Below are 23,991 nucleotides of genomic sequence, written 5' to 3'. Positions count from 1 at the left end.
TCACATGTAAAACCGTTTATTGAAATATAATCTGCTTTTTAACTTTGTCTTGACTATAAAACATTTCACTTCACATTTCTAGTATGCTTTGTCACACCGAGAAACTGTTAACATGCAACTATGTTTTGAAGTTAACTATCCAGTCTAGAACTTAGAGAACTTATTTAGACAGTATTTACGAGTGCATTGTTATGGTGAACAGAAGTCACAGTGTTATTGTGTGTGTACATTCTTGCTTGTTAGTTGCATGATTACGTAACAACTATAAGGCTTACATACTTAGAACATTTACCAGTACTGGTAATGAGATTTTAATGCAACATTTTGGTTTACTTGAAAATACATTCTTTATTTGAAGTACATTCGGTGAGATTAAAAATGACTTAGCATTTGGTTTCTCTGATAGCTACACGATTATATCGCGACGCTACTAATACGTGACACGATTTACATTGTTGCTTTTGCGGTGTATCTGTTTTATATCTGCACGGTTTTTCTGTATTATTCTGGAAAGTAAAACATGTTTTAGTAGTAACTTTTGTGGTATAGCTACAATGAGACAGCCTTTATCGTAGCACAACAATACGTTACATTATAGTACTTTCTTTATCAAGGTAAAATACATAATAACTACGATATCTATACGGAAAGCATTTCACTTTCGTTTATGATGAGGTAAGTACATTGACTTCAGCAGAACTTTGCTTACAGAGGACGATAACTACGACAGTTCCACAGAATTATCTTACACCAAAACGCACATTTAGCATTACAGGGCAAGCATTTGAGTGATTAAGTTGGTACTTAAACCATTTATTTATCAAGATTGTTGAATTAAAAAGAAAGTTTTTCGTGATACATTTCATTCCATTGCTGTAATCTGTAACACCTGAGGGTATAATTACATGAATCCTCAGGGGGGTACACGCTTACTTTGTGTATCATGTGTTTGGCAAGCACAAGGAGCCCTAGCTAATATGGTATTTGCTTATACAACTTTACACATCGGTACCATATTTCTCTAACACATAAATTACACAGTTATCTGATCATTTAACTGAGAGACAAACATTTTTTTTTATTATGTCAGTGACACATGTTTACGCAATCATGCAGTTGCATAATTTCACACTTATGAAATTCTATTTTGTCTGTACTTTGTGAAATGTTCATATTTTTTCAGAACCATTGTGATACTATGAGAGCTTTGAATGATGTATTTGGTATGGGATCATGATTTTTAAAGTACGTTTGAGGTAGATGACACTAATAAAATGAGCAGAGAATATTTTTTAGGTTTTAAAGTTATTGCAGAAAGCTATGATGATTTTGAGATTTAGCTGAGTTTTTATGATGTTATTATAACGATGACAATGTGTCTTATGCTGTTGCAGTATGTTTATGATCAATAAGCTGATGGTATAAGAATTATTTGATTATGCTACGTGTCTGTTATGATGAAATATTGAAGAAGTGTCGACGAATAAGGTAAGGAATAATGAGTAGTGGTTAGGGACTCTGGTTTGTGAAAAAGGTTGTTGGAAACAAGGATCGTACAAGTTATGAAATGTATGTAAATGCGTGAATGTATTACAATGTCGACGAAAATTTTTTGGACACTGTTAAATTTATAGGATTTTGTTTCTACAGATTTGTAACGCAAATTCTTGACCTGTGAAATATTTTTATATGAGACTGCCACTGTAGCGGAACCTGGTGTCGTAAATATTTCGATAAGACAGTTAAGTGACCACCTGCACGTAATGCGTCGGAGCACCCAGCTACGCGACAACCACCTGACAAAAGAAAGCCATTAGTGTGTGCCTTTCAGAGGCACAGGTGAAGAAAAAAGGAGGCCATTATCCTCGCTATTGACATTCCTTTTTAGAAAGCACCGCAAATACGACACGCTCATTACTGAGAAAGATACTTACATCTGACACCTGATTATAACAAACGTATTTCTACAAGAGTTGAAACAATTCTACTAACTTATGAAATGTCACATGACTATTGAATGATATTTTTATGCTTTGTCCATAGTTGCTTATTTCATTTGATATCTGTTTTCCAGCTGTGTTGCAGCATTTGTTTTATAAAATTAAATGCATTTGCTAATGTGAGCACTTTCTGTCGATAGATCTATTAAATAATTATTTTATGATCCACATTCTTCGGAAAAGGAGCTCTTGGAATGGAAAGAGCAATAAGAAGCGACTAATAACAGTAACTGTATATATAATTTTCTTTTCAAGTACTTGGTAATTTGTTGTAGCATTAGTTTTTGTGGTGCACCACTTTAATTACATAGACTTTAAGATGTGATTATAACTTTCCCTTATCTGCATTGTTGTCTTTAGTATACTATTTTTTCTGCTTATGGGTTTTTTCATGTTTAGATATAAGTTATTACATTTACTGCTGCTTGCTTTGCAAATCTGCTTTTTTTTTTGGGTCATTGCTGTTTGTGTTAATTTGTTTTATGGTGATGCATTGACCGTCCCTTCGTTTAGCATCTGAGCTCAGTAGGTTTAAGTTAACTTAAGAGGGGGTAGACTATATAAGAAACTATGATGAATTGGAAGAAAAGCATTGAGAAGCTATAAGAAAATGGTTTGGCCAAAAAAAGTAGTGTACAGTGGAGGAAAACTATTTTTGAAAGAGGATGAGAACAGAATACAGAAAGCATGCTTGGATAGGATTTTTTTTTTGCTGGAGTAAATGTTGAAATAAGAGGGGCGATCTATAGAATGAAGTTTTGGGTTGGACTCCAGTACCAAATGTTACCCTGAAAACAAACCCTGTCCTTTCCTTTTGTGTTATCCCACTATGTGTTTTTGTACCCTTGTGTATTTATTTTCTTCCTGTCTCTGTGTACTGTTTCATAGAATTTTTTCTCTTCTAATACTAAGCTACATTCACTATGATGAGGAATAGTGTTATCCTCAAATATAATTTACATCAATAATATGTTATTTACTTTGTAAGGATGTTTAGACATTATTTATTCTATTTTGTTTTAATGCTCATGTGTGAAGTTGATGTTTCGAAATTTATTCTGATTTTTTATGTATGTGCTCCTGTCACAATTCCTGTAACACTGATGTATATGTTATTTCGATTCTTTTGTAAAGCCTGTATTACTGCAAATGTTATCTGTACTATTATGTTCTTCAATGATATATTTTGTACCTTTGTTATTGTATTCTCATGTTATAAAATTATAATTGACACCTGTTCATCAAATTAAGTAACTTGTAAGTTACATTTCACTGCACACATTTCTGTTGGTCATAGTATATGGACAATATGTGAGAAGTAGGGACTGATAGTGTTTGCACGTGTGTTAATAATTCAGTAATTCAGTAAGTGACTGGATAACAGCATTGCTGTTTCTAAGGACATTTCAAAAACAATTTTTGTGAGTGCACAAGTGGCGGTTATAGACTTCCTATATTATCCGCAAGACTTTTCAATGGTGATTGTGCGCCTGCACAGTCAAACAGATGGCTGCTGGCCATCTCTACAAGGACTACAGTGGGTCTACACCTATGATGACCCACCAATACCATTATTTTTACAAGGACTGCAGTGGGTCTGCACCTCTGGTGGCCCACCAATACCGTAATCTCTACCAGGACTACAATGGGTCTACTTTGTGACGACCTACCTACCAATATTCTTTAAAATTTCGACTGACTCTGCTGTGGGTTTGCTCTGTTGTGGCCCATTACCTGTCCTCATGTCAAGAGTCAGCACTGTCTTTCCGTTGGAAGGACAACACTACTTCTTCAAGACTGCATGGAAATCCACTACTTCCATGTGAATTTTGTTTTACTACTCAGACTTTGAGAAAAACACTGCAATTTTACTTTGATGAATGATCAGGATTGTCTTTATGGACTGTGACAGAATTTTAGCTTCTGACCAACATTGTATCGATAAGTGTGTGCATTTCATTTCTTTGTTATTGTAATTATGAAAAAAATTTTCAAATCTGTATTGGCCACTGCCCAAAACAATTCGTAAATTTTTTTGTGGAGAGCATGGGGGCTATGTAAGTAGGCTGTTTAGGTTTTTTTATTGGTAACGCCGTTGCCACGTAGCGCTCTGTATGAAAATCACTGGCTGTGCCGTGTGCAGTCTGTGGCTGGTTGGCATTGTTGTAATACTCGCCATTGTAGTGTTGGGCGGCGGCAGCTGGATACTGACAGCACCTAGCGTTGTGCAGTTGGAGGTGAGCCGCCAGCGGTGGTGGACGTGGGGAGAGAGATGGCGGAGTTTTGAAATTTGTAAGAATTGGTGTCATGAACTGATATATATATTATGACTATAAAGGTAAATACATTGTTTGTTCTCTATTAAAATCTTTCATTTGCTAACTGTGCCTATCGGTAGTTAGTGAGTTTCATAGTTTGAATCTTTTAGTTAGCTGGCAGTAGTGGCGCTTGCTGTATTGCAGTAGTTCGAGTAACGAAGATTTTTGTGAGGTAAGTGATTTGTGAAACATATAGGTTAATGTTAGTCAGGGCCATTTTCTTGTAGGGATTATTGAAAGTCAGATTGCTTTGCGCTAAAAACTATTGTGTGTCAGTTTAAGCACAGTCGTGTATAATTCTTCTAAGGGGACGTTTCAAAACTGGTGGCACTAATGTGCATTTCGTGCAACTGTTTCAGCGACATGATCGGCCTCACCTTAATGTGGCTGTTAGGCGCGTTAATGTGGGGCTGGGGAGTGCGCTGATGTCGGAGGGCATGGATCACATCTCAGTGTTGCCAGTTGGCTCTATCAGTAGATGGTGTTCCACTAGGCATGGCCTGCACCCCAGTAGGTATGGGAGGGGGAGGCTGACTAATCTTATAGGTCACAGTGTAGTGGGTGATGGCGGTGGTAGTGGTATCTCAGATTCTACAATATTTTTATTCATTCTTTATTACTAGATGGGCATTCTGTTACTAAAAGGGTCAATGGCCTTTCAGACCATAATGCACAAATTTTAACATTAAAAAGTTTTTGTACTCAAATCAACATCGTATTTAATTACAAACTACATAGGAAAGTTAATCCAACAACAATAGAGAGTTTTTAAAAACTTGCCAAGGAACAAGAGTGGAAAGATGTTTATAGTGCCAATAATATAGAAGATAAATACAATGCTTTCCATAACACATTTCTCATGCTCTTTGAGAGTTGCTTTCCATTAGAACATTCTCAACGGGGTACTACCAGTAATGGACAGCCCGGTTGGCTGACTAGTGGGATAAGGTTATCATGTAGAACAAAGCGGGAATTATATCAAAATGTTAGAAGTATTTACAATCAAGCTGCGGTAGCCCATTACAAACAGTATTCTAAGGTGCTTAAAAATGGTATTAGCTAGGCAAAAAGTATGTGGTATGCAAATAGAATAGCTAATTCACAGGATAAAATTAAAGCCATATGGTCAGTTGTGAAGGAAGTGTCTGGTCAGCAGCACAAGGTTGATGATATAGTGTCAGTTCGCAGTAATTATATTTCTGTTACTGATATATCAGGTATATGTACAGTATTTAAGAACCATTTTCTGAGCGTTGCTGGTGAATTAAATAGAAATTTAGTTTCTACAGGAAATCATATAAATTTCTTAGCAAATGCTTTTCCGAGATTGACGTCTGAAATACTTCTCTATGATACAGACAAGAGGGAGATTGAGTACGTAATTAAATCACTGAATACTAAGGACTCTCATGGTTATGATGGAGTGTCTAGTAGAATATTAAAGTACTGTGCTGCACATGTTAGCCCTGTATTTAGCCATATTTGCAATTTTTCCTTTAGGAATGATCAGTTTCCTGAGCGATTAAAGTACTCAGTAGTAAAGCTGCTTTATAAAAAGGGAGAAAGGGAGAATGTAGATAATTTTAGAGCTATTTCTATGCCATCAGTGTTTGCAAAAGTTATCGAAAAGGCTGTGTATGTAAGGTTAATTGATCATTTTATATCACACAATTTGCTATCAAATGTACAGTCCGGCTTTAGAAGTCGTTTGACAACTGAAAATGCTATATTCTCTTTTCTCTGTGAGGTACTGGATAGACTAAACAAAAAGTTTCGAACGCTTGGCGTATTTTTTTGATTTAACAAAGGTGTTTGACTGTGTTGATCTCACAATATTGCTCCAGAAGTTGGACCATTACAGAATAAGGGGAATAGCTCTCAATTGGTTCACCTCTTGCTTCAGCAACAGAGGGCAAAAGGACATTATTTACAATGTTGATAACGGCTGTGATGTGGAATCTGAGTGGGGTACTGTCAAGTGGGGGTGCAACAGGGATCAGTGTTGGGGCCGCTCATGTTCCTTATTTATATAAATGATATGCCCTCTAGTATTATGGGTAACACTAAAATATTTCTTTTTGCTGATGACACTAGCTTGGTATTAAAGGATGTTGTGTGCAACATTGACTTGGTTTCAAGTAGTGCAGTACATGACCTCAGTTCATGGCTTGTAGAAAATCACAGTAATACTCAGTTTTTATAGTTTCTAACACACAATTCAACAAAACCTGACGTTTTAATCTCACAGATCGTGCATATGATTAGTGAAACTGAGCAGTTCAAATTCCTAGGTGTCCATATAGATAGTAAGCTGTCGTGGAAAGCCCAAGTTCAGGATCTTGTTCAAGGACTTAATACTGCCATTTTTAGCTGCTTCTATTTTCAATAAGCTGCCACTCGAATTCAAAAATCTTAGCAGTAATCCACGCGCTTTCAAATCGAAACTGAAGTTTCTTCATGGGTCACTCCTTCTGTTCTGTCGAAAAATTGAGCTGATTCTCATTGTATTGCTGATAGCGTTTGCTTAAAGTTATGGACTGATTTTCTTTCAGGTTCATGAACATTTATTTTTATCTGTTATTACTTTTATGTAGTAAGGTCATGTACTGACACGTTCCATGACCTTGGAGATTTGCTCCTAAATTTGGTTCTACGGAACTTGACATGTAAATAAGTAAATAAATAAATAAGACACTGACTGACCTATATCTTAATGCTAATAGTTGCCACCATATAGTGCAACTCAATTCGATGCTCACCAGTTCGACAGAGCCACATCCATTTGCAGGAGAAGAGTCTGCATGTAGAGTTGCAGCATCTGCTAGAAACTTTCCGCATGAACTGCTACACTGAGACACAAATAAGACTCGCTCTCCAACCATTCATCTGCCATTCCTCCCGTATGCTGGACGACGACTGTTAAAATTACCTTGGTAATGGGAAAACACCACATAAAAGTTACTATCTAGCCAAAACTCAAAATCAAGGACATGCTTCGCACACTAATAGACCAAATAGGACTGCAGCCATGGCAGGACGCAATGTTGAATCTCGGAGCGCCGTACTATGCATGTCTGAAGTGTTTACCTCGGACAGACGAGTCTGCTGTGGCAAAGCACGTGACGAAAGTGTTATACCGTACCAACGTGTTGTGAGATTATCTTCAAAGACGAGACGGAACCACGAGCACGTGACCAGCTCATCAACCGGGACGACTGTTATCAGGTAGAATTCGGTGACAGTAACAATCCGTCAACAACATTCCAGTCTGAAAGCGGCGGAATAGAAAAGTCTACAATTCAGCGGCTATGAGAAATAGCTCACCACAGCGTTCCTACGCTTAGCATGGAGATGACGAGTAGAAAACCAGTTGAAACGTTGCTACAAGACATCGCTGACAACCGGCAGTCACCCCATGCAGATGTCATTAGTTAACATGAAAATGATTCTGAGGTGCCGACGCCATACGCCTCAGAGTGCCTTCCGAAAAACGGATGTTGATGGAGACGTTTCGTGTTGATTCATAATTTTTCAGTAGGAGCACGAGAGAGTTAAATTACCAAAGTTTTTAAAATTAAGTATACACACGACTGATGCAAGAGACACTATATTTGTGGAATCGTTACCAGTAGCTTCACCATGGATATTAACGCGTTTACGGTATAAGACTCGATCACATTAAGCTTGTGAGAAATCCTGGGACAGAAGAAAAACAATCTGTTACTTAATGTTGTACTCTCCTTTGAGTACAATTGCAACCAGATCTCTATGCAGGGCAAACAGTCATCTCTTTAAATAACAATGCAGACGTGTCGCTTACAGAATACTCACGTCGTTGTGGTACTTGGCGAAGCTGGCCAAGAAGCGCAGCTGCTCGTCGCCGGCTGGATGTACCCTGTACACGCGGTACTTGTCGTAGCGCACCTTCTCGCTGGAGATCACTACCACGGTGGTCGCCAGTAACACAACAGCTCTCCACAGCATCCTGAAACTGAAGTCAGTCACGTTACTTCACTCTCCAACACTGACAAGCGTCATGGTAGCTTTCGATCATAGTGAAAGCATAGTTTTCAAATTATGACACACACACTGAAAGAGAAGCAGAGAAAAAGAAAGAAAGAGAGAGAGAATGAGAGAAAGGAGAAAGGGCGCACCAAGAAAGGAATTATCCTAATGGGACGGAAATCGCTAGAAGTGATGTATATGTACAACCATACATATGGTTACAATTTCAGAAAATTTGGTTAATTTATTGAAGAGAAAGAGCTTCACAAATTGAGATATTTATTAGCGTGTTGGTCCACCTCTGACCCTTATGCAAGCAGTTTTTCGGCTAGGTACTGACTGAAAGATTTTTTTTAATGTCATTCTGAGGGACAACTTGGCAATTTTTGTCCAATTGGCGAGTTAGATAGTCAAAGTTCCGAGCTGATTGTAGGGCCCTGCCCATGATGCTCCAAACGGTCTCACTTGAGGAGAGGTCCAGCGACGTTGCTGGCCGAGTTAGAGCTTGGTAAGCACGAAGGCAAGCAGTACAAACTCCTGCCGTATGCAGGGGGATTACCTTGCTGAAATGTAAGCCCGGAATGGCATGCAATGAAGGGCAAAATATGGGGTGTGGAATATCATTGACGTGTCGCTGTGTTGCAATGGTGCCGCTGCTACGAAATTAAAAGGCTCCCTGGACCGCCGCTCCAGGTTGTCAGGTCGTACTGCGTGCGGCGGTGGGGCCGGTATCCCACTGCTGTCTGCGGCATCTCCAGGCACGTCTTCGCTGGTCGTCGAGGCTCACTTCGAAGCGGGACTCTTCACTGAAGATAATTCGACGCCAGTTCATGAGATTCGAGGACGAACGCGCCTGACACCCCTGTAAACGGGCACGTTGGTGTACAGAAGGCAATGGTGGCGGCCTGAACTCAGTCCCTCCCCCCCCTCCTTCGGTGAGCTACCAAGTAATGGTCCTAGTCGTTGCTGAAACGCGATTTGCGCATCTCACTGCTGATAATGATGAATCCGCGGCCTTCAGTGCCTCTCTGACGATTGCTCAGTCTGCACGTTCTATCGTCTCTCTAGGTCGACAACATCCTTCTTGACCCTGTATTCGGCCATTGTTCACCAATTCCTGCCAAAGCCGTTGACTAGTGGCATAGCTCTTATTCAAATGTGAAGCGATTCTTCGATTATTCCAACCGATTTCTTTGATCCTTAATTACACGCCTTCTCTGCAGGGCAGACATTTGCTTGTATCTTTCATGCACCTGGTTGCAAGGCTGAGTACATGTAATAAAATTCGCAAAGACTTTATGCTCTGATATCGACATGTCCCCTGTTTACTATCGTTGTCAGCTGTGCGGTGAAAGTGCGCTGCCGTGGTATACAATCATCAATTGGCCGTCGAAGTTTACAAATTTTGCTTTTTCCATCGGTACCTGTATGGGTATCAATGAATGTAGAAGACTGAATATATAAGATACGAATATTAGTGTCCCTTCACTCCTTTGAAACTTGTGATATAATTCTATTGCGTTTCCAGTCATTTAACAGTCAAAGATCAATTGAAGGCAATAGATCGAAACACAATCGCTTCCGAGTGAAACACTTTTGTTCTTTTTACCCTACATTAATTCTGATGAAACTTAACAAACACTTTTGGCTACAACTTAAAACTGCTTCAAATTACTAAGTTTCTTGGTCTGCCCATTTTCCGTAGCAAGGATGTAAATATTCGTTTTATAAGTTGAAACGCCTTTTCCATCCTGCAGTATGTATTTACGTATTTATGTTCGAGACGCGTTTTACCTTTCACACTAAGGTATCTTCAGTCGATTTAGCCTCGAATAACACAGCCTGGTTGTTATATTTAGATTGGAATACATTTCATGCCATTATTTTCACATGAATAAATTACCGTTTACAGTTAATCGTGTGTCCGATCGAAATCTGCGTTTCTTTTCATCTGATAATAAGTTAGAGATAGCGCGTTCACTTCACTAATAACCAATTAGCACATTTTCACGATGTTAATTTTTTTCTTCTAGTATCATATTTCGTTAGATAACTGTTGTGGAACACCATTGCTGATCTACCAAGAAATGTAGACATTTTTTGCAAGAACTCTGAGTGATTTTCGTCTCAGCTCTTCTTTCCTTTGACGTCTCCTTCATTATTTGTATGAATTAGTGTGGCCAATCTAACGAAAGTTGCTTTCTGTTTGCTCTCTCTCTCTCTCTCTCTCTCTCTCTCTCTGTGACCGTGTGTGTGTTTGTGTGTTCGTTTGCTTGTCTGTGGGCGCGTACGAGTGTGCATGCATCTGTTGAGGAGTGGATTATTTAGTTTAGGGGTTACTTGGAAGCTATCAAGGAAAAGTGGGAAACAGTTTGCGTGTCATTAGCCTAATGCTTATCTACTTGACTGTTTACTATTTTATCTATTACTGTGAGTGGTGAATTGTTTGTCGTGTACACTTCCATTCGACAAGTTTACTTTTCTGCTTTGATTTATTGTATATAAAAATGTTCTTACACCGGTCAAGGTGACGTCCATTCTTTATTATGTTTTCATCTCTTTTAGCTTAGAGGTTAGTTTGTGATTTAAGTTCTCTGAGAGACTCTCTAAATGTCGGATGAATAGCCCCTATCTCCAGGCTCTCATATCCACTTTTTACCGTATATAAAACTTTCTACATCTTCGAACCACGTACTTTCTATTACATGCATTACATTTCAATATATTCATACCTGACTTCTGGTGTAAGTGTATATGTATCTCTTTTCTTGATTTTGGAAAGTATTTCTGAACAGAACGGACTTATCTGCATATTATGATTACGCCTCGTTCTTTGAAAATGTTTATGGCTTTTTTGTGTGAGTTTGTTTGCATATTACGGTGTCATGTATTGTATTTTCTCTTATATCGTTCTGATTTTTCTGAATTTTTGTTTTATTTTGTTTGTTTTTATTTGGTTGTTTTGTCTCTGGCTTTGTGTTTACTATTATTGTTTGCTTTTTACTTTTGTTGTTTACCTTGATGGCAATGTTACTACTGAACCCACTGTTTATGACTACTTACATTATGATATGTATTTGATTTTGATAGTTTTCTTTATTGAGCCATAGTGTGTTGGATCTGAGGAACATTTGTCGAAGTGCTATTTATTTTTGTGAGTTTGGATTGTTCAGTGTTTCGTTCATGACTGTAGCAAATGTTGTGGGCTAACTGTAAATTTCAAGTACGTACTTGTTTTTGTTTCTTAATAACTGCATCTAAATTTAATTTGATTATTAGATTGGTTTGTCATTGTGAATTTAATCTTTTTATGTATCTTGTTCTTGACCAATATTTGTTCGTAGTTCATCTATTATTTTGGAGGATGTCATCTATGCATCTGACCCAATATAAGTCATCTATTCTTTCCTCACTACTTCCGTAAAAATAATCTTATCAGCATGATTTATAAAAATATTTGCTCTTGTTTCTCAAATTGAGAAACCAATGTTAATCCATCCTCTAATAAATAAAATTCATTGTTGAAATGGAAGTGGTTTTATTCTATTAGAAGATTTTAATTAAAAACTCGGGTTATTGGAGCTTATAATAGAACAAAACTACTTCCAGTTCAGCAATGAGTTTTGTTTGGATGAGGATGCATTTGCCAATGAGTTCTTCAATTCTGGTACCCTTAGCAAATATTTTCATAAATCATGTTGAGCATATAATTATAACAAAAATAATTTGAGAAGAAGCAACACATTATAGTGGGCCATTTGATACCAAAGCAGGAAAGAAATCCTTTAGAAATAACCAAGAGCGTATGCCAAACAAATCACTACTCTCATTGCAAGATGAAATGGTAGAGTTGCAAGTCGTTATCAATGTGTAACAGATAGTGTCTCTTAGTTTCGTGCTACTCGTATTTACATTCAACTTGAAACTATAGTTCCCTTTTCCGAGGAAGAAATGCGTAAAATATGAACACACACACACAAAAATAATGACATGAAAGTTTGTGGATTATCTCACTTGATCCCCTGCAGTGTTATAAAGTTGTGATAGGTGGCGGCGCTAAACTAAGCTTTCAAAATGGCGTGTGCAAAGAAGATGTCTTCCAAGCTGAGAGTGTCGTTTGGGGGAAAACCAGAGCACTGCAGACATTCATAAGGGCTTGCAGAATGTACAGTATATGGAGACCTGGTCGTGAACAAAAATACTATGAGTATGTGGGCAAGGCGTCTGTCACCATTGCACAGGTGGCACAAACCTGTCCAATTTCCCGCGTGCTGCCGATCCCACACGGCTGTCACTCCTGGAACGTGCGAGCACACTCATTCGAGGTGGTCGATGGATCACAATCAAACATCTCGCTGTACGGGAGGTGCTGATACACTCGACCACCAATTGAGGTACACAAAGGTGTGTACCTGCAGTGTTTCTCGCCGCCTAACGGAGGGTCATAAAGAACAACGAAGCACCGTCTGCGAGGAATTACGTACGCGTTACGAGGCCGATAGAGGCAATTTTTGCCGAACATAGTCACAGGTGATGAAACAGGGTTCATCACTTCGAAACGGAAACAAAACGGCATCCATAGAGTAGCGTCACACCACCTCTCCTCTGAAGAAAAAGTTCGAAGCCACACCCTCAGCCGGTAAAGTCATGGTGACGGCCTTCTGGGACTCTGAAGGTGTTGTTCTGTTTTATGTCCTCCCTCACGGTGCAATGATTAACTCTGAAGTGTAGTATGCTAAGCTCAGGGAATTGAAAAAACACCATCAGCGTGTTCGTTTCCACAGAGATACAAACGAACTTCTCCTTGTCCATGACAAAGAAAGGTCTCAAATAAGTCTGCACACTCGAGAAAGCTCACAGAACTTCAATGAACTGTTCTTCCTCATCCACCATTGAACACGGATCTTTCACTTTCAGACTTCCATCTCATGATCCAATGAAGAACGCACTTCGCGTGAAGCGTGTACCATGCGGAGGTTACTCATGCTACAAGACGTTCGCTCCGACGTCGAACATATTGGTCTTCCCTGTATGGTGGCGTAAGGTCGTCGCATTGAACGGAGATTATCTTAGAAAATAAGGATTTGTAGCTAAAAGAGGGGGGATAATGTGGTGTGTCGGAATTCTGAATAAAACTAAAGTGCTTTCAGATGAAAATGTATTGCATTACTTATCGAACGCTCCTCGTGTAAGTATCGCATATAAATCCCAAACTGTGCCACTCCGGATGAAATTCACTGCAGACGCCTTAACGTGGAAGGCGAAAGGTGTGTGAGACGTAAGAAAATATACATTGCATCAGGAAAAGGTATCTCAGTTTACAAAATCAGTATTGTTTGAAATTATCCTTTTCTTATCGTTTCACTTATACTTACTCTACCTGTTGCTGTGGTGTGCTTCAAGTTTTCACTTTTGGTTTTCAGGAGATTATGCGTAACTTGGCTAATATTTATTTAAAGCGACAATCACTTTTTATTCTCAGTGAGGTATCACTTTTTTGGGGGGGAGGGGGGGATAGCATTCATGATCAAACCACACGAAGACTGACACCAAAAGCACAACGGCATCTGGTTGTGAACAATTTTTAATGACAGGTGATCTGTTTCATCGCCATTCCTCAATTTAGACAACTATTGACCCACCAAAGACGACATTTTGTTGTACATGGGTAAAGAAGGGGGAAGAATGTTGTTGGATTCGTCATGCGACGATAACGTACAGGAGGTGGAGCGCTCAGGATCCGCAAGTAGGCATCCAGGGCTGGCGTCAAATGACACAACAGGAAATTAGGTAAATTAAAGAGAATACACTTCAGTGTACGGTATACAAGGGCGCGCCTAGGGTCGCAAGTTACCAGGTTTAGGCCAGTCTAGGAGGTGGGCAACGAAAGGGGAGGCGGTCCATGTGTATTGATGTTAGTGGCCGGTCCTGGAACGCAGAGCTATAGGCTCTGCCTCCCATGAAAGAAGTCTGTCCTGCTCGAGGTCTGGATCACAAGAGAGCAAAGCAACTGTGTTCCGCACTGCAGAACACTCCAGAGTCCACACAAGTGACCTGGACCCCACGCTCGCTATTGGCTAAAGACAATGGCATGACTTCCCTAGCAACTTCAGCATAGGCCTCAAGGCGTCTCTTGTCGGAACTGGACAGAACTGCCTCGGTTCTGAAAGACAGGCAGCTTGTGACACATAGCTACAGTGTAAGTTGCTCTGGGAGAAAACTTGTAAGGATTTCACTGGGCTTCTGAAATAAATTTTTTAAACAAGCTCCCTAAAATGCTATTTGATTGGCTGCCACTTTGTGCATTATTGAATATAAATAAGTTAAATCAACAAAAACACAACGATTGATATCAAAATATACTGCCTTCAAAATATATAAGTCCAGATTCAGATTCCCGTAATCCAATGCTGCCATTTAATGTGCATCATAATATCATTCTGTTAAGGTATATATTGGCAGCTGCCTGCTAAATTTTATTTGTTCCGACTTAGTCCAGTCTGCACGTCAATACAGCTGAATGAACACAGTTTAACAATGATTTTCATGCAAAATGGTCCAGAACTCTCCATACATCATTATTGTGTGAAATATAAACTAGCATCATTATTATGACGTGCCTCTCGGTTGACAAAACGATCGTCCTGAGCCTTAGGTGGTTCAATGTGTCAGATGGCAGCAATGGGGGACTGACACCAAATGCATGCCGTAAGAGTTGCATCAGTATTTTCGTCTTTATAAATTTTATAACGTCAAAACTTACGTTAGCCATCTTGGTACTCATGCAATATCTGAGTCATTTTTATGTTGTTACTGTGCTGAATCCACAAACCAAAACAAACCCCTTACGTATTGTTTATTTTATGAACAATAGGCAACATAGTTAATAAATATCCCAAGATATGAAGACTGGCCTTTGACCTACACATATACGTAAAACAATCAGATCGAAAAAGGAAGTATATGCAGATAATTTGTGGATTTATTAATAGACTAATGTATATTTGTGGCGTTTTTTTCACTGCGAAAATCAAGCAATATTTATATCTGGCATACAATAGCTGATACTGTTTCTATTCACACAGTGACATTACCCACCAGCTCCTTTTTTATATATAGCTACGATTCAAAATTTGAAGAAATTCTGCTGTATAACGTAAACAGTATGTCAAGTGGTTTTATGCCGTCTTCCAAGGCTTCCTGCCGTATGCCAGTCTCTTTATCACTATATCGTTGTTGTTCCCTAGGCGCTTCAGTCTGGAACCGCACGACGCTACGGTCGCAGGTTCGAATCCTGCCTCGGGCATGGTTGTGTGTGATGTCCTTAGGTTAGTTAGGTTTAAGTAGTTCTAAGTTCTAGGGAACTGATGACCTCAGATGTTGTGTCCCATAGTGTTCAGAGCCATTTGAATCATTTTTTGTCCCCTATGTATTTTCCATAATTTATTATCTATATTTGGCAACGGCCTTGCAGCAGTAAAAACACCGATTCTCGTCAGATGACCGCAGTTAAGCACTCTCAGGCTTGTCTATCACGTGGATGGGTGATCGTCCGGGGTGCCGATCGGGCTGCGGTGAGCCCCTGTGAGGCCAGCTGAGCGGCTACTCGATGGAGAAGTAGCGGCTCCGGCCTCAAAGCTGACAACTGCCGTGAGAGCGGTGTGCTGACCACATGGTCCTCCATCTCCGCATCCGGCTCCGGCCTCAAAGCTGACAACTGCCGTGAGAGCGGTGTGCTGACCACATGGTCCTCCATCTCCGCATCCAGTGATACCTTTTGGCTGAGGATGACACGACGGTTGGTCAGAACCGTTGGACCTTCCGAGGCCTTTTCGAAGGGAGATTAGTTTTTATTTTCCATACTTAAATTCCATGGTGATTTGCTCCTTCCATGCTTCAGGAAACTATTTTTGTGTGATTGATACGAGGTTCCCTCCTGCTCTTTCTTATGCCTTTACATTTCGTTCACTCGCTGTCCATACAATTTTATACCTGTTTCCTATAACACCTCATTCCGAATTTTTCCAGTTTCTTCTTACGCTATTTTCTTTTGATCTTCTATAGATGTACTCTCTCAACTTTTCTTCTCTCGGCCACTCCAGCTTAATATTGTTCCTTAGACAAAACTTCTTTCCCTTCTTTACTACGACATCTTCGCTAATTTCGATTCTCAGCAATATTTACGAAAGTTTTTAGAGCGAAAATTGACCAATGAGACACCGCGAGTCATTTACGACATATCGTATTTCGAAAAATTTCCACACCGACACTTGTTTATGTCCTAGCAGTAGGTCATGAGTGAACGACGGAATTTACCAACGCAGAAAAGGCCGACGTGCTCATGGCGCGCAGAGAGTGTCGGAAGAATTCAGTTCGTTCTTGTACGGTGTATGCGGCAAGATATCCTAACAGACACCATCCACCTCGGCAATTATTTATCAATCTCTTCAACTGGTTAAGTGAAAGTGATGGTGTAACACCTAGAAAACGTAACAGATGGAAACAAGTGACAACAGAAGAAGGGGAAATTAATATTCTTGCTGCTGTTTCAGCTGTTCAGCATGTCAGCTCCCACGCTTTCGCACGAAGAATTGGCATGAGTTAGGCAAGTGTCTTAAAAAAATGGATCTGAGCACTATGGGACTTAACATGTTAGGTCATCAGTCCCCTAGAACTTAGACCTACTTAAACCTAACTAACCTAAGGACAACACACACAACCATGCCCGAGACAGGATTCGAACCTGCGACCGTAGCAGTCCCGCGGTTCCGCACTGCAGTGCCTAGAACCGCACGGCCACCGCGGCCGGCGCAAGTGTCTTAGACATGATGAAGCCACATTACCAATCATGGACAGGTAATTCGCAGAAACATGCAATTTTGGTCTGTTGAAAGTCCCGGTAGGCTTCATCAGGCAGAACGTCAGCGTCTGTGGAACGTAAATGAGTTGTTTGGGACAGTGAACCATCAGTGAACCTCAGCACGGATGCTAGAAGACGTACATTTGCAGACTAGGTTGAATCTGTGGTATCAGCATGATGGCTGTCCAGCCCATAGTGCACGAAGTATTATACAAAGTTTTCACGAATTTTTCTATGTCGTTGGAATGGACGCCGAGGACCTGCACCTTGGCTGGGGCGTTCCCCGGATTTGGTGACTGTACTATTTTTTTCTATGGGGAAAATTGAAAGACGCTGTCTAAAAGGACGTACCAAATTCACCCGATGACATGATACGACGTATTACTGCTCTCTGTTCGGACATCCGCGATAGAATGCCAGCACGCGTGCAGCACCCGTTCATATCAAACTCATAGCTTGTGTTGCCTTTGCCAGTGGTCATTTCAAACACAACCTGAGATGGTCAATTGTCTCGTTACTGGTCCGCATCCTTATAACCAGTGCATGCACTTGTGTTGCTCTTTAGTGTGTGAAAACACAGGTATTCTACACATGCCGGTGTAGAAACCTTCCAAAATACGGCATCTCGTAAATGATTCGTGTTAGAATCCTGTAATAAATGTCTCTGACATTCTAATTCACCAGACTTTAAATTAATGTCATTATTCATTGTTCCTTTTAAGAAATTGTACGTTTGCACAAGATACATTTTCTAAGTATTCTTACAATCTGTTGGTCGTTTACCAGTACGAGCCTTTCAGTATTAATCCATTCTGTGAAAATCGCAAGTCAATAGCATAGACCATTTCCGCAACATTTACGGTATGATTTTTAGGTGATTCACCACGTATAACTCATGGCGAGGACAAGATTCAGTAACTGAGCAAGGTGAATGGAGAATGGATCGTGTCACTACTCAGTGGAGTCAATTTCTCACGAAGGCATGGGGGCCAGAGGCAAGGTTGGCGCAACGTGGCGACCACTGCTCGATGTTTATGTGGCGGTGAGTTGACAGCTAGCAACTTTCGTCTTCCTTATTCTATGGCCTTGCGGCGATGTGCTGTGCAGGGCTCTCGCTCTCAGTGCCTATTGTCGGTGATGATTACTTTGAATATCGTGCACTGGCGGAATATTTGTAGGCTCAGATCATGCAAAGAAAATCTGGTGGTTAAAGGTATGTGCATTGGTTTGCAAGGTAAATCCAGTCAACATGGAATGCGGAAAAGAGTGTGTCACCGACACGAGATGGAATGTAGGGATCTGACACGAAGTGTGTAGTTGACAGTAGGTTGCCATGTCTTCAGAGCCATAGCTAACCGTGTCTTCTGATACCTCTGGTTGCAGTGTCTCATCAGTGTCTCTTCTCCATTTGACATCTCTAATTCATCACTGTCTCTTCACTATTTCCCTAAACCACCGATTTATTCCTGGCAACTCCTGCTTCACAATTCTGTGACTCGTCTCCCTCTTTCCTCCAGGGTTTTTCGTCGTATCGGCTTGTTCATTGACTAGGCCAATTTGCAAACCTACCCAACGACCGACTGATACGGTGTATCAACCCCTTCCAGTCTGCGTACATGGTGAAAATTTCTGGCATGTAAACTATGCACTCTCATCTCATTATCACACTGTGTCTTGTTGTGGCGGTTTCCAGTGCCGGCTTCAATCTCCCCAGCACATTGATTCAAATATTGTTCTCCATTCCTGAGGTGTCAAGAAAGCAGCCGCATCACAGTAAAGCCACTTATTTTGAGAGAGAGGATGAAAAGGGATAGTAGGGTGTTATTTGTTTTTATATTATGAACTAACATCGGAAGTACAATTGCTTAGCGCAACCGATAATAATGATGTCAGTAAGCATGCAACAGTAAGTGATTTTAAGGGGTTCTCTCAACGCTGATTTAATCGACTGTTCTACGTTTTCGGAATTGTCTGTTTTCAGTGCACACATATTTGTTGATTTTGTATTGACATTTTTGATACAGAAATGCGGGGTTCCACTGGAGATTGAGTTATGTCACGTATTTGGAATAACTAATGAGAGTGAAAGGTTTTCAGATCACAAAGGGAAACTATTATATAAATGCATGATACAAAAGATGAAAGGGCACCTAAATTATATTATTAAACTATGTCTTGTGACGCGTATTAAATATAGGTCTCATAACATGTAATAGACAAGGGTATAGGGAAGACATTGATTACGCTGGGAGAGAAGCCAGTTTCGTGTTCAAGACGGCACAACAACATAACGAATAGGATGAAGTTCATGAAATCCATACACACGCATCACAGGGACCAAACAAAATCTACTTCCGCCAACAAGTCTCATGGATCCATTCAAATTCCAGACAGATAGAGCAGAGAGCGAATATCAGTACTGGGTTCGGAACTACCAGATGAAATCGTAAATTTGAGTGCTATAGAAAGTTTCTCAGCATATTGGTGTACGTTTGGTGCGAAAGCTTCTGTCCAACAATGTGCACAGCGTTAATAACGGTAACTGCTAACTCAGGAACACGTGGGTTGAATTGCACGCACTTAGTATACCCAATTAACGAACTACCCTTATAACAACTATTCATGTGTGATAAGCGAAAATGCTCAACGAATTTGCAAAAAAAAATTTCTTCATACACGTATACACTAGACCTAACAGTTCTGTAGCCATTACTACTTGTGTAATACTTGATGATTCGTTGAACGAAGGCTAAGACATTTTACACAAAGACTACGTGAGTATAAGATTGATGATTCAGTACACAATTCAGTGTACAACCCATGGAAGACTACAAAATTCATGGGGTGAATAAGCAATTGGCAGAAACCTCTTACTGTTTATGTAATTACTCATCATGCTCATCCTGAATGAACAAAGCGTATCGTATAAGATAACATTCAACATGCGAAAGCTGGCCAGAGTGGCCGAGCGGTTCTAGGTGTTTCAGGCTGGCACCGCGCGACCGCTACGGTCGCGGGTTCGAATCCTGCCTCGGGCATGGATGTGTGTGATGTCCTTAGGTTAGTTAGGTTTAAGTAGTTCTAAGTTCTAGGGGACTGATGACCTCAGTCCCATAGCGCTCAGAGCCATTTGAACTGTTTTGAACATGCGAAATTTAGCAACACGAAAAAAAACCTTCAAACGTGTGTAAAATCTTATGAGACTTAACTGCTAAGGTCATCAGTCCCTAAGCTTACACACTACTTAACCTAAGTTATACTAAGGACAAACAGACACACCCACGCCCGAGGGAGGTCTCGCACCTCCGCCGGGACCAGCCGCACAGTCCATGAATGCAGTGCCCGAGACCTCGGCAGCAACATGAAGTACAACAAGATACTGCAGATAGCACCCATAATAAAGTGTAGCTGAAGTAGATTAAACGCTCTTATAAACTACATTAACCAGACTGCCGGAATAAGTCAACTAGGTTCATTGAACGGACATTACCGCCACGAACTGGAATTTCTGGGCTTCATTCAAGTGTGTTCATGTGCTTGTGACGTGGAAGCATCTCTCATGGTCTTCGTCAGGATTTTTGTGGCGCTTCCTCTACCAATGTGAGGCAGTTACTTTAATGAAGACATCTATGGATGGATTTAGAGAAATTTGAACATTTTTTGCAGACAACTTAATGCACCAATAATGACCACTAATGAAATGCAAAACATTAGTTTTCTTGTTAGTACCCGTTTTGGCAATATAACTACTTCTCGATTTAGAGTTTTTAGAAAGCCTCACACACTGGTTCTGGTTTAATATTCCCTTTCGTCTACAGCACCCAGTGGAAAAGTATCATTTCTGTAACTGATCTTCAGTCTTGTCTTGGCTTTGTCCATTATTTACACATTTACAGTCCTATCTATATATGCCACTCACTGAGTTTAACATTTTCCAAGTTTTGCTTATTTTCAGGTGAAAGGACTTCATCATCTTTGAAATTCTGTTTGACTTCTGTTATCATATCTACTAATGGAACCAAAATGATCATCATCCCTCCCCTCGCTTTTCCTTTGCATTACGCAGTAGCCAATTCTTGTTAGCAGCTTACAAAGGTAAGACATCAGACTGACCACCTGATCCTAAAAGTATGTTTGCAGTGGAGTTATCACTGTTTTTAAACTTTCTAGAAGATGAAAAATGTTGTCCAGAGCAAGACTCGTAGCCTTCTGCAGGCAATGCCCATACTGGCTTAGCTGTTTAGGCAAGAGTGATAACTGTTCATCATAGCTTTAATCTATCGCAGTTTAAGTAGTCTGTCAGGAGACTGGAAAATACTGGACGCTTTGCTAGAGAGTGTAAAGATTCATTGAGGAAATAACCTTCAACGACTAAATCCTTATTCCAGAACTGCCAGTACAACTAGGTATGTAGGAAAGTTTCTATGAAGTCTGGAAAGCAGGAGAGAGGAACTAGAAGGATTGAAACTGTGAGTACTCGATTACAGTCTGTTCATATCTTGGTCCTCCCCTCCTCTTTCCATCCCTTTCTACACCCATTTCTCTCTCCATCACCTACTCACCGCATTCTCTTTCCATCTCCTTTCCCTCTCTCTGTCCATCCCATCCCTCCTCTCTCTGCCTATCTCCCGCCTTCTCCCCTCGTTATTGTCTCCTTCAAACGTTCAAATGTGTGTGAAATCTTATGGGACTTAACTGCTAAGATCATCAGTTGCTACGCTTACACTCTACTGAACCTAAATTATCCTAAGGACACACACACACACACACACACACACCAATGCCTGAGGGAGGACACGAACCTCCGCCGGGACCAGCTGCACAGTCCATGACTGCAGTGCCTTAGATTACTCAGCTAATCCCGCGCTATTGTCTCCTTATTCCTCCTTTACCTCTGTCCATATCCTCCTCCTCCCCAGTCTCTGTCTGACTCCTCCTCACTCTCTATCTGTGATGTCCTTTCTCACTTCCCTCTACCCATTTCCTCCTCTCTTTGACCATCTCGCTCTCCCTCTCTCTGTCCATCCCCTCGTTTTCCACTTGCTTTTCCACCTGTCCACTAGCCCTCTTCCTTTTCCCATTCTCTCTGTCTCTCTGTCCATCTCCTCTTGTCCCCTCTTCCTTTTCCACTTGTGTGCTATCCCTCCCTATCTTCCAACTGTCTGTTAGACCTCCCACCCTCCCCTCCACCAACTTACTGGCCATCCTCTCCTCTCATTCCACTTTGACCATTTCCTCCTTCCTGGTTCCTCCTGCACTCTCTCTCTTTCCATGTCTCTCTTCCAATCTCTTAGTCCATTTAATCCTCGCACCTTTACCTGTCCATCTTCTCCTCCCCCATCTTGCTGTCCTTCATCATCTACCTCTAACTTCACCATATGATCATATCTTCCTCCTCCTTTCTCTCCATCATTATCTCCTCTCTCTCTGCTCTTCTCATTCTTTCCACCTCTATCTGTCCATCCCTATGACATAATGGTAAGTGAATCGTTTCACAGTCTTTACTCTCTCCACCCAACAACGTCGCAAGGAGTGTCTAAAGGCTGTTCTCCAATGTTATACCTGTTTTTCGGCAGCACACATTTGAAAAGAGCTGCAGTGCGGTACTCAGACCTTTCTAGGATTGTTTAGTTTCCACTAAATGTGATAATACAATACTGAATACAGAAATTAGTAGCTATTATAACTAACGCAAGGAATGCACATCAACAGGATCTATGTAAACCACACCATGCTGCACTACAATGCTAGAGGGGAAACACATCCTTATACATTCTGTATCGAAAATAAGACGTTCTTCCGAGAAAAGCTACTTTCTCCCTCTTTAGTTTACAGACAGATTATACTCACTCTGAAGGCTCATTATTGGTCCCCACTGACTTCTTTTAATAAACAGATTCCTTTTAGCAACTAAAATGGAATGTCCCTATGTGAAATACTTTTTACAACAACGAACTTTTACGGCCCTTCTCATACGTGTTTACAAGGCCAATGATCTTGTTCTGAAGCATAATCTTGCTATGTTTTGAACACATAAACTTTCAACAAAATTTGAATGAGATGCACTCAGCTTGGAACAAGCAAGCTGCAATTTTCATGTTTATTCTCAGAGATAATTACTGTAGTGAGAAATTGATGATAACAATGAATGAATCCTGACAACACAAATAAGGTCACACATCTAACAAATACACAAATCAGGTCACATATCTAAAAAGACCAGAAATTTATCTTTCGCCAGTCCTGACTGATAACCACGATAGTTGAGATATTTTGACACTCTGGGCTTTTGTGAATGGATTGTCAGGAGCAACAATGCATGCTTAATACGTCTCATGTTGATAGAGGTTGAATCCAGAGAGAGCCTTTATCAGTCAGTTGGCTAAAACATCTACGATACATAAAGTTTACTCTCAAACAATGTTTTGGTTACACAATGAAATTTTATACAAAACTGTGAAATCGTATTTATACAGCTAAACAACAATCGATTACTTACAGTACTGCTCTTCGTCCAGTTAAGAAATCTGTATCTGAAGTTACTCTTATAATATCTCGACTCTTACACAACGCACAAAAATATCAGCCATTTACGAACTGTCTTTTTCTGATAAGATAATACTTATCACGTCAGCAGACTCACTTAAGGATCAGTGGAAGACAATGAACCTTATTTCATAACGATACACTGTATTCATCTTACTGTCTGGACAAACCGCCTCATTACCTGCGTAACTGTCTGTCATGTGGAGCACCCATGTTCAGTTCCCGATCCGCAAGGGATTTTTGCTTGCCGGTGGGACTAGAC

The 23,991-nt window shown here is 40.4% G+C and overlaps 1 protein-coding gene across 1 annotated transcript in view; it reads right to left on the bottom strand.

Annotated features, from left to right (window-relative positions):
* Positions 1–23,737, bottom strand: part of LOC126354585 (zinc carboxypeptidase-like) — a 160,747-nt gene extending 137,010 nt beyond the window's left edge. The window contains exons 1-2 of the mRNA XM_050004333.1: positions 23,683–23,737; positions 8,150–8,309 (exon numbers count right to left, since the gene is read on the bottom strand). Coding sequence (XP_049860290.1) covers positions 8,150–8,302 — 153 coding nt within the window. The 5' untranslated portion in view covers positions 8,303–8,309; positions 23,683–23,737. The remainder of the gene's footprint in view (positions 1–8,149; positions 8,310–23,682) is intronic.
* Between the last annotated feature and the right edge of the window lie 254 nt (positions 23,738–23,991).

The sequence above is a fragment of the Schistocerca gregaria genome, chromosome 3 (genome assembly GCF_023897955.1).
Source record: "Schistocerca gregaria isolate iqSchGreg1 chromosome 3, iqSchGreg1.2, whole genome shotgun sequence".
Lineage (NCBI taxonomy): Eukaryota > Metazoa > Arthropoda > Insecta > Orthoptera > Acrididae > Schistocerca > Schistocerca gregaria.
Note: the sequence above shows the minus strand (reverse complement) of the source record. Positions and strands in the feature narration are given on the sequence as shown.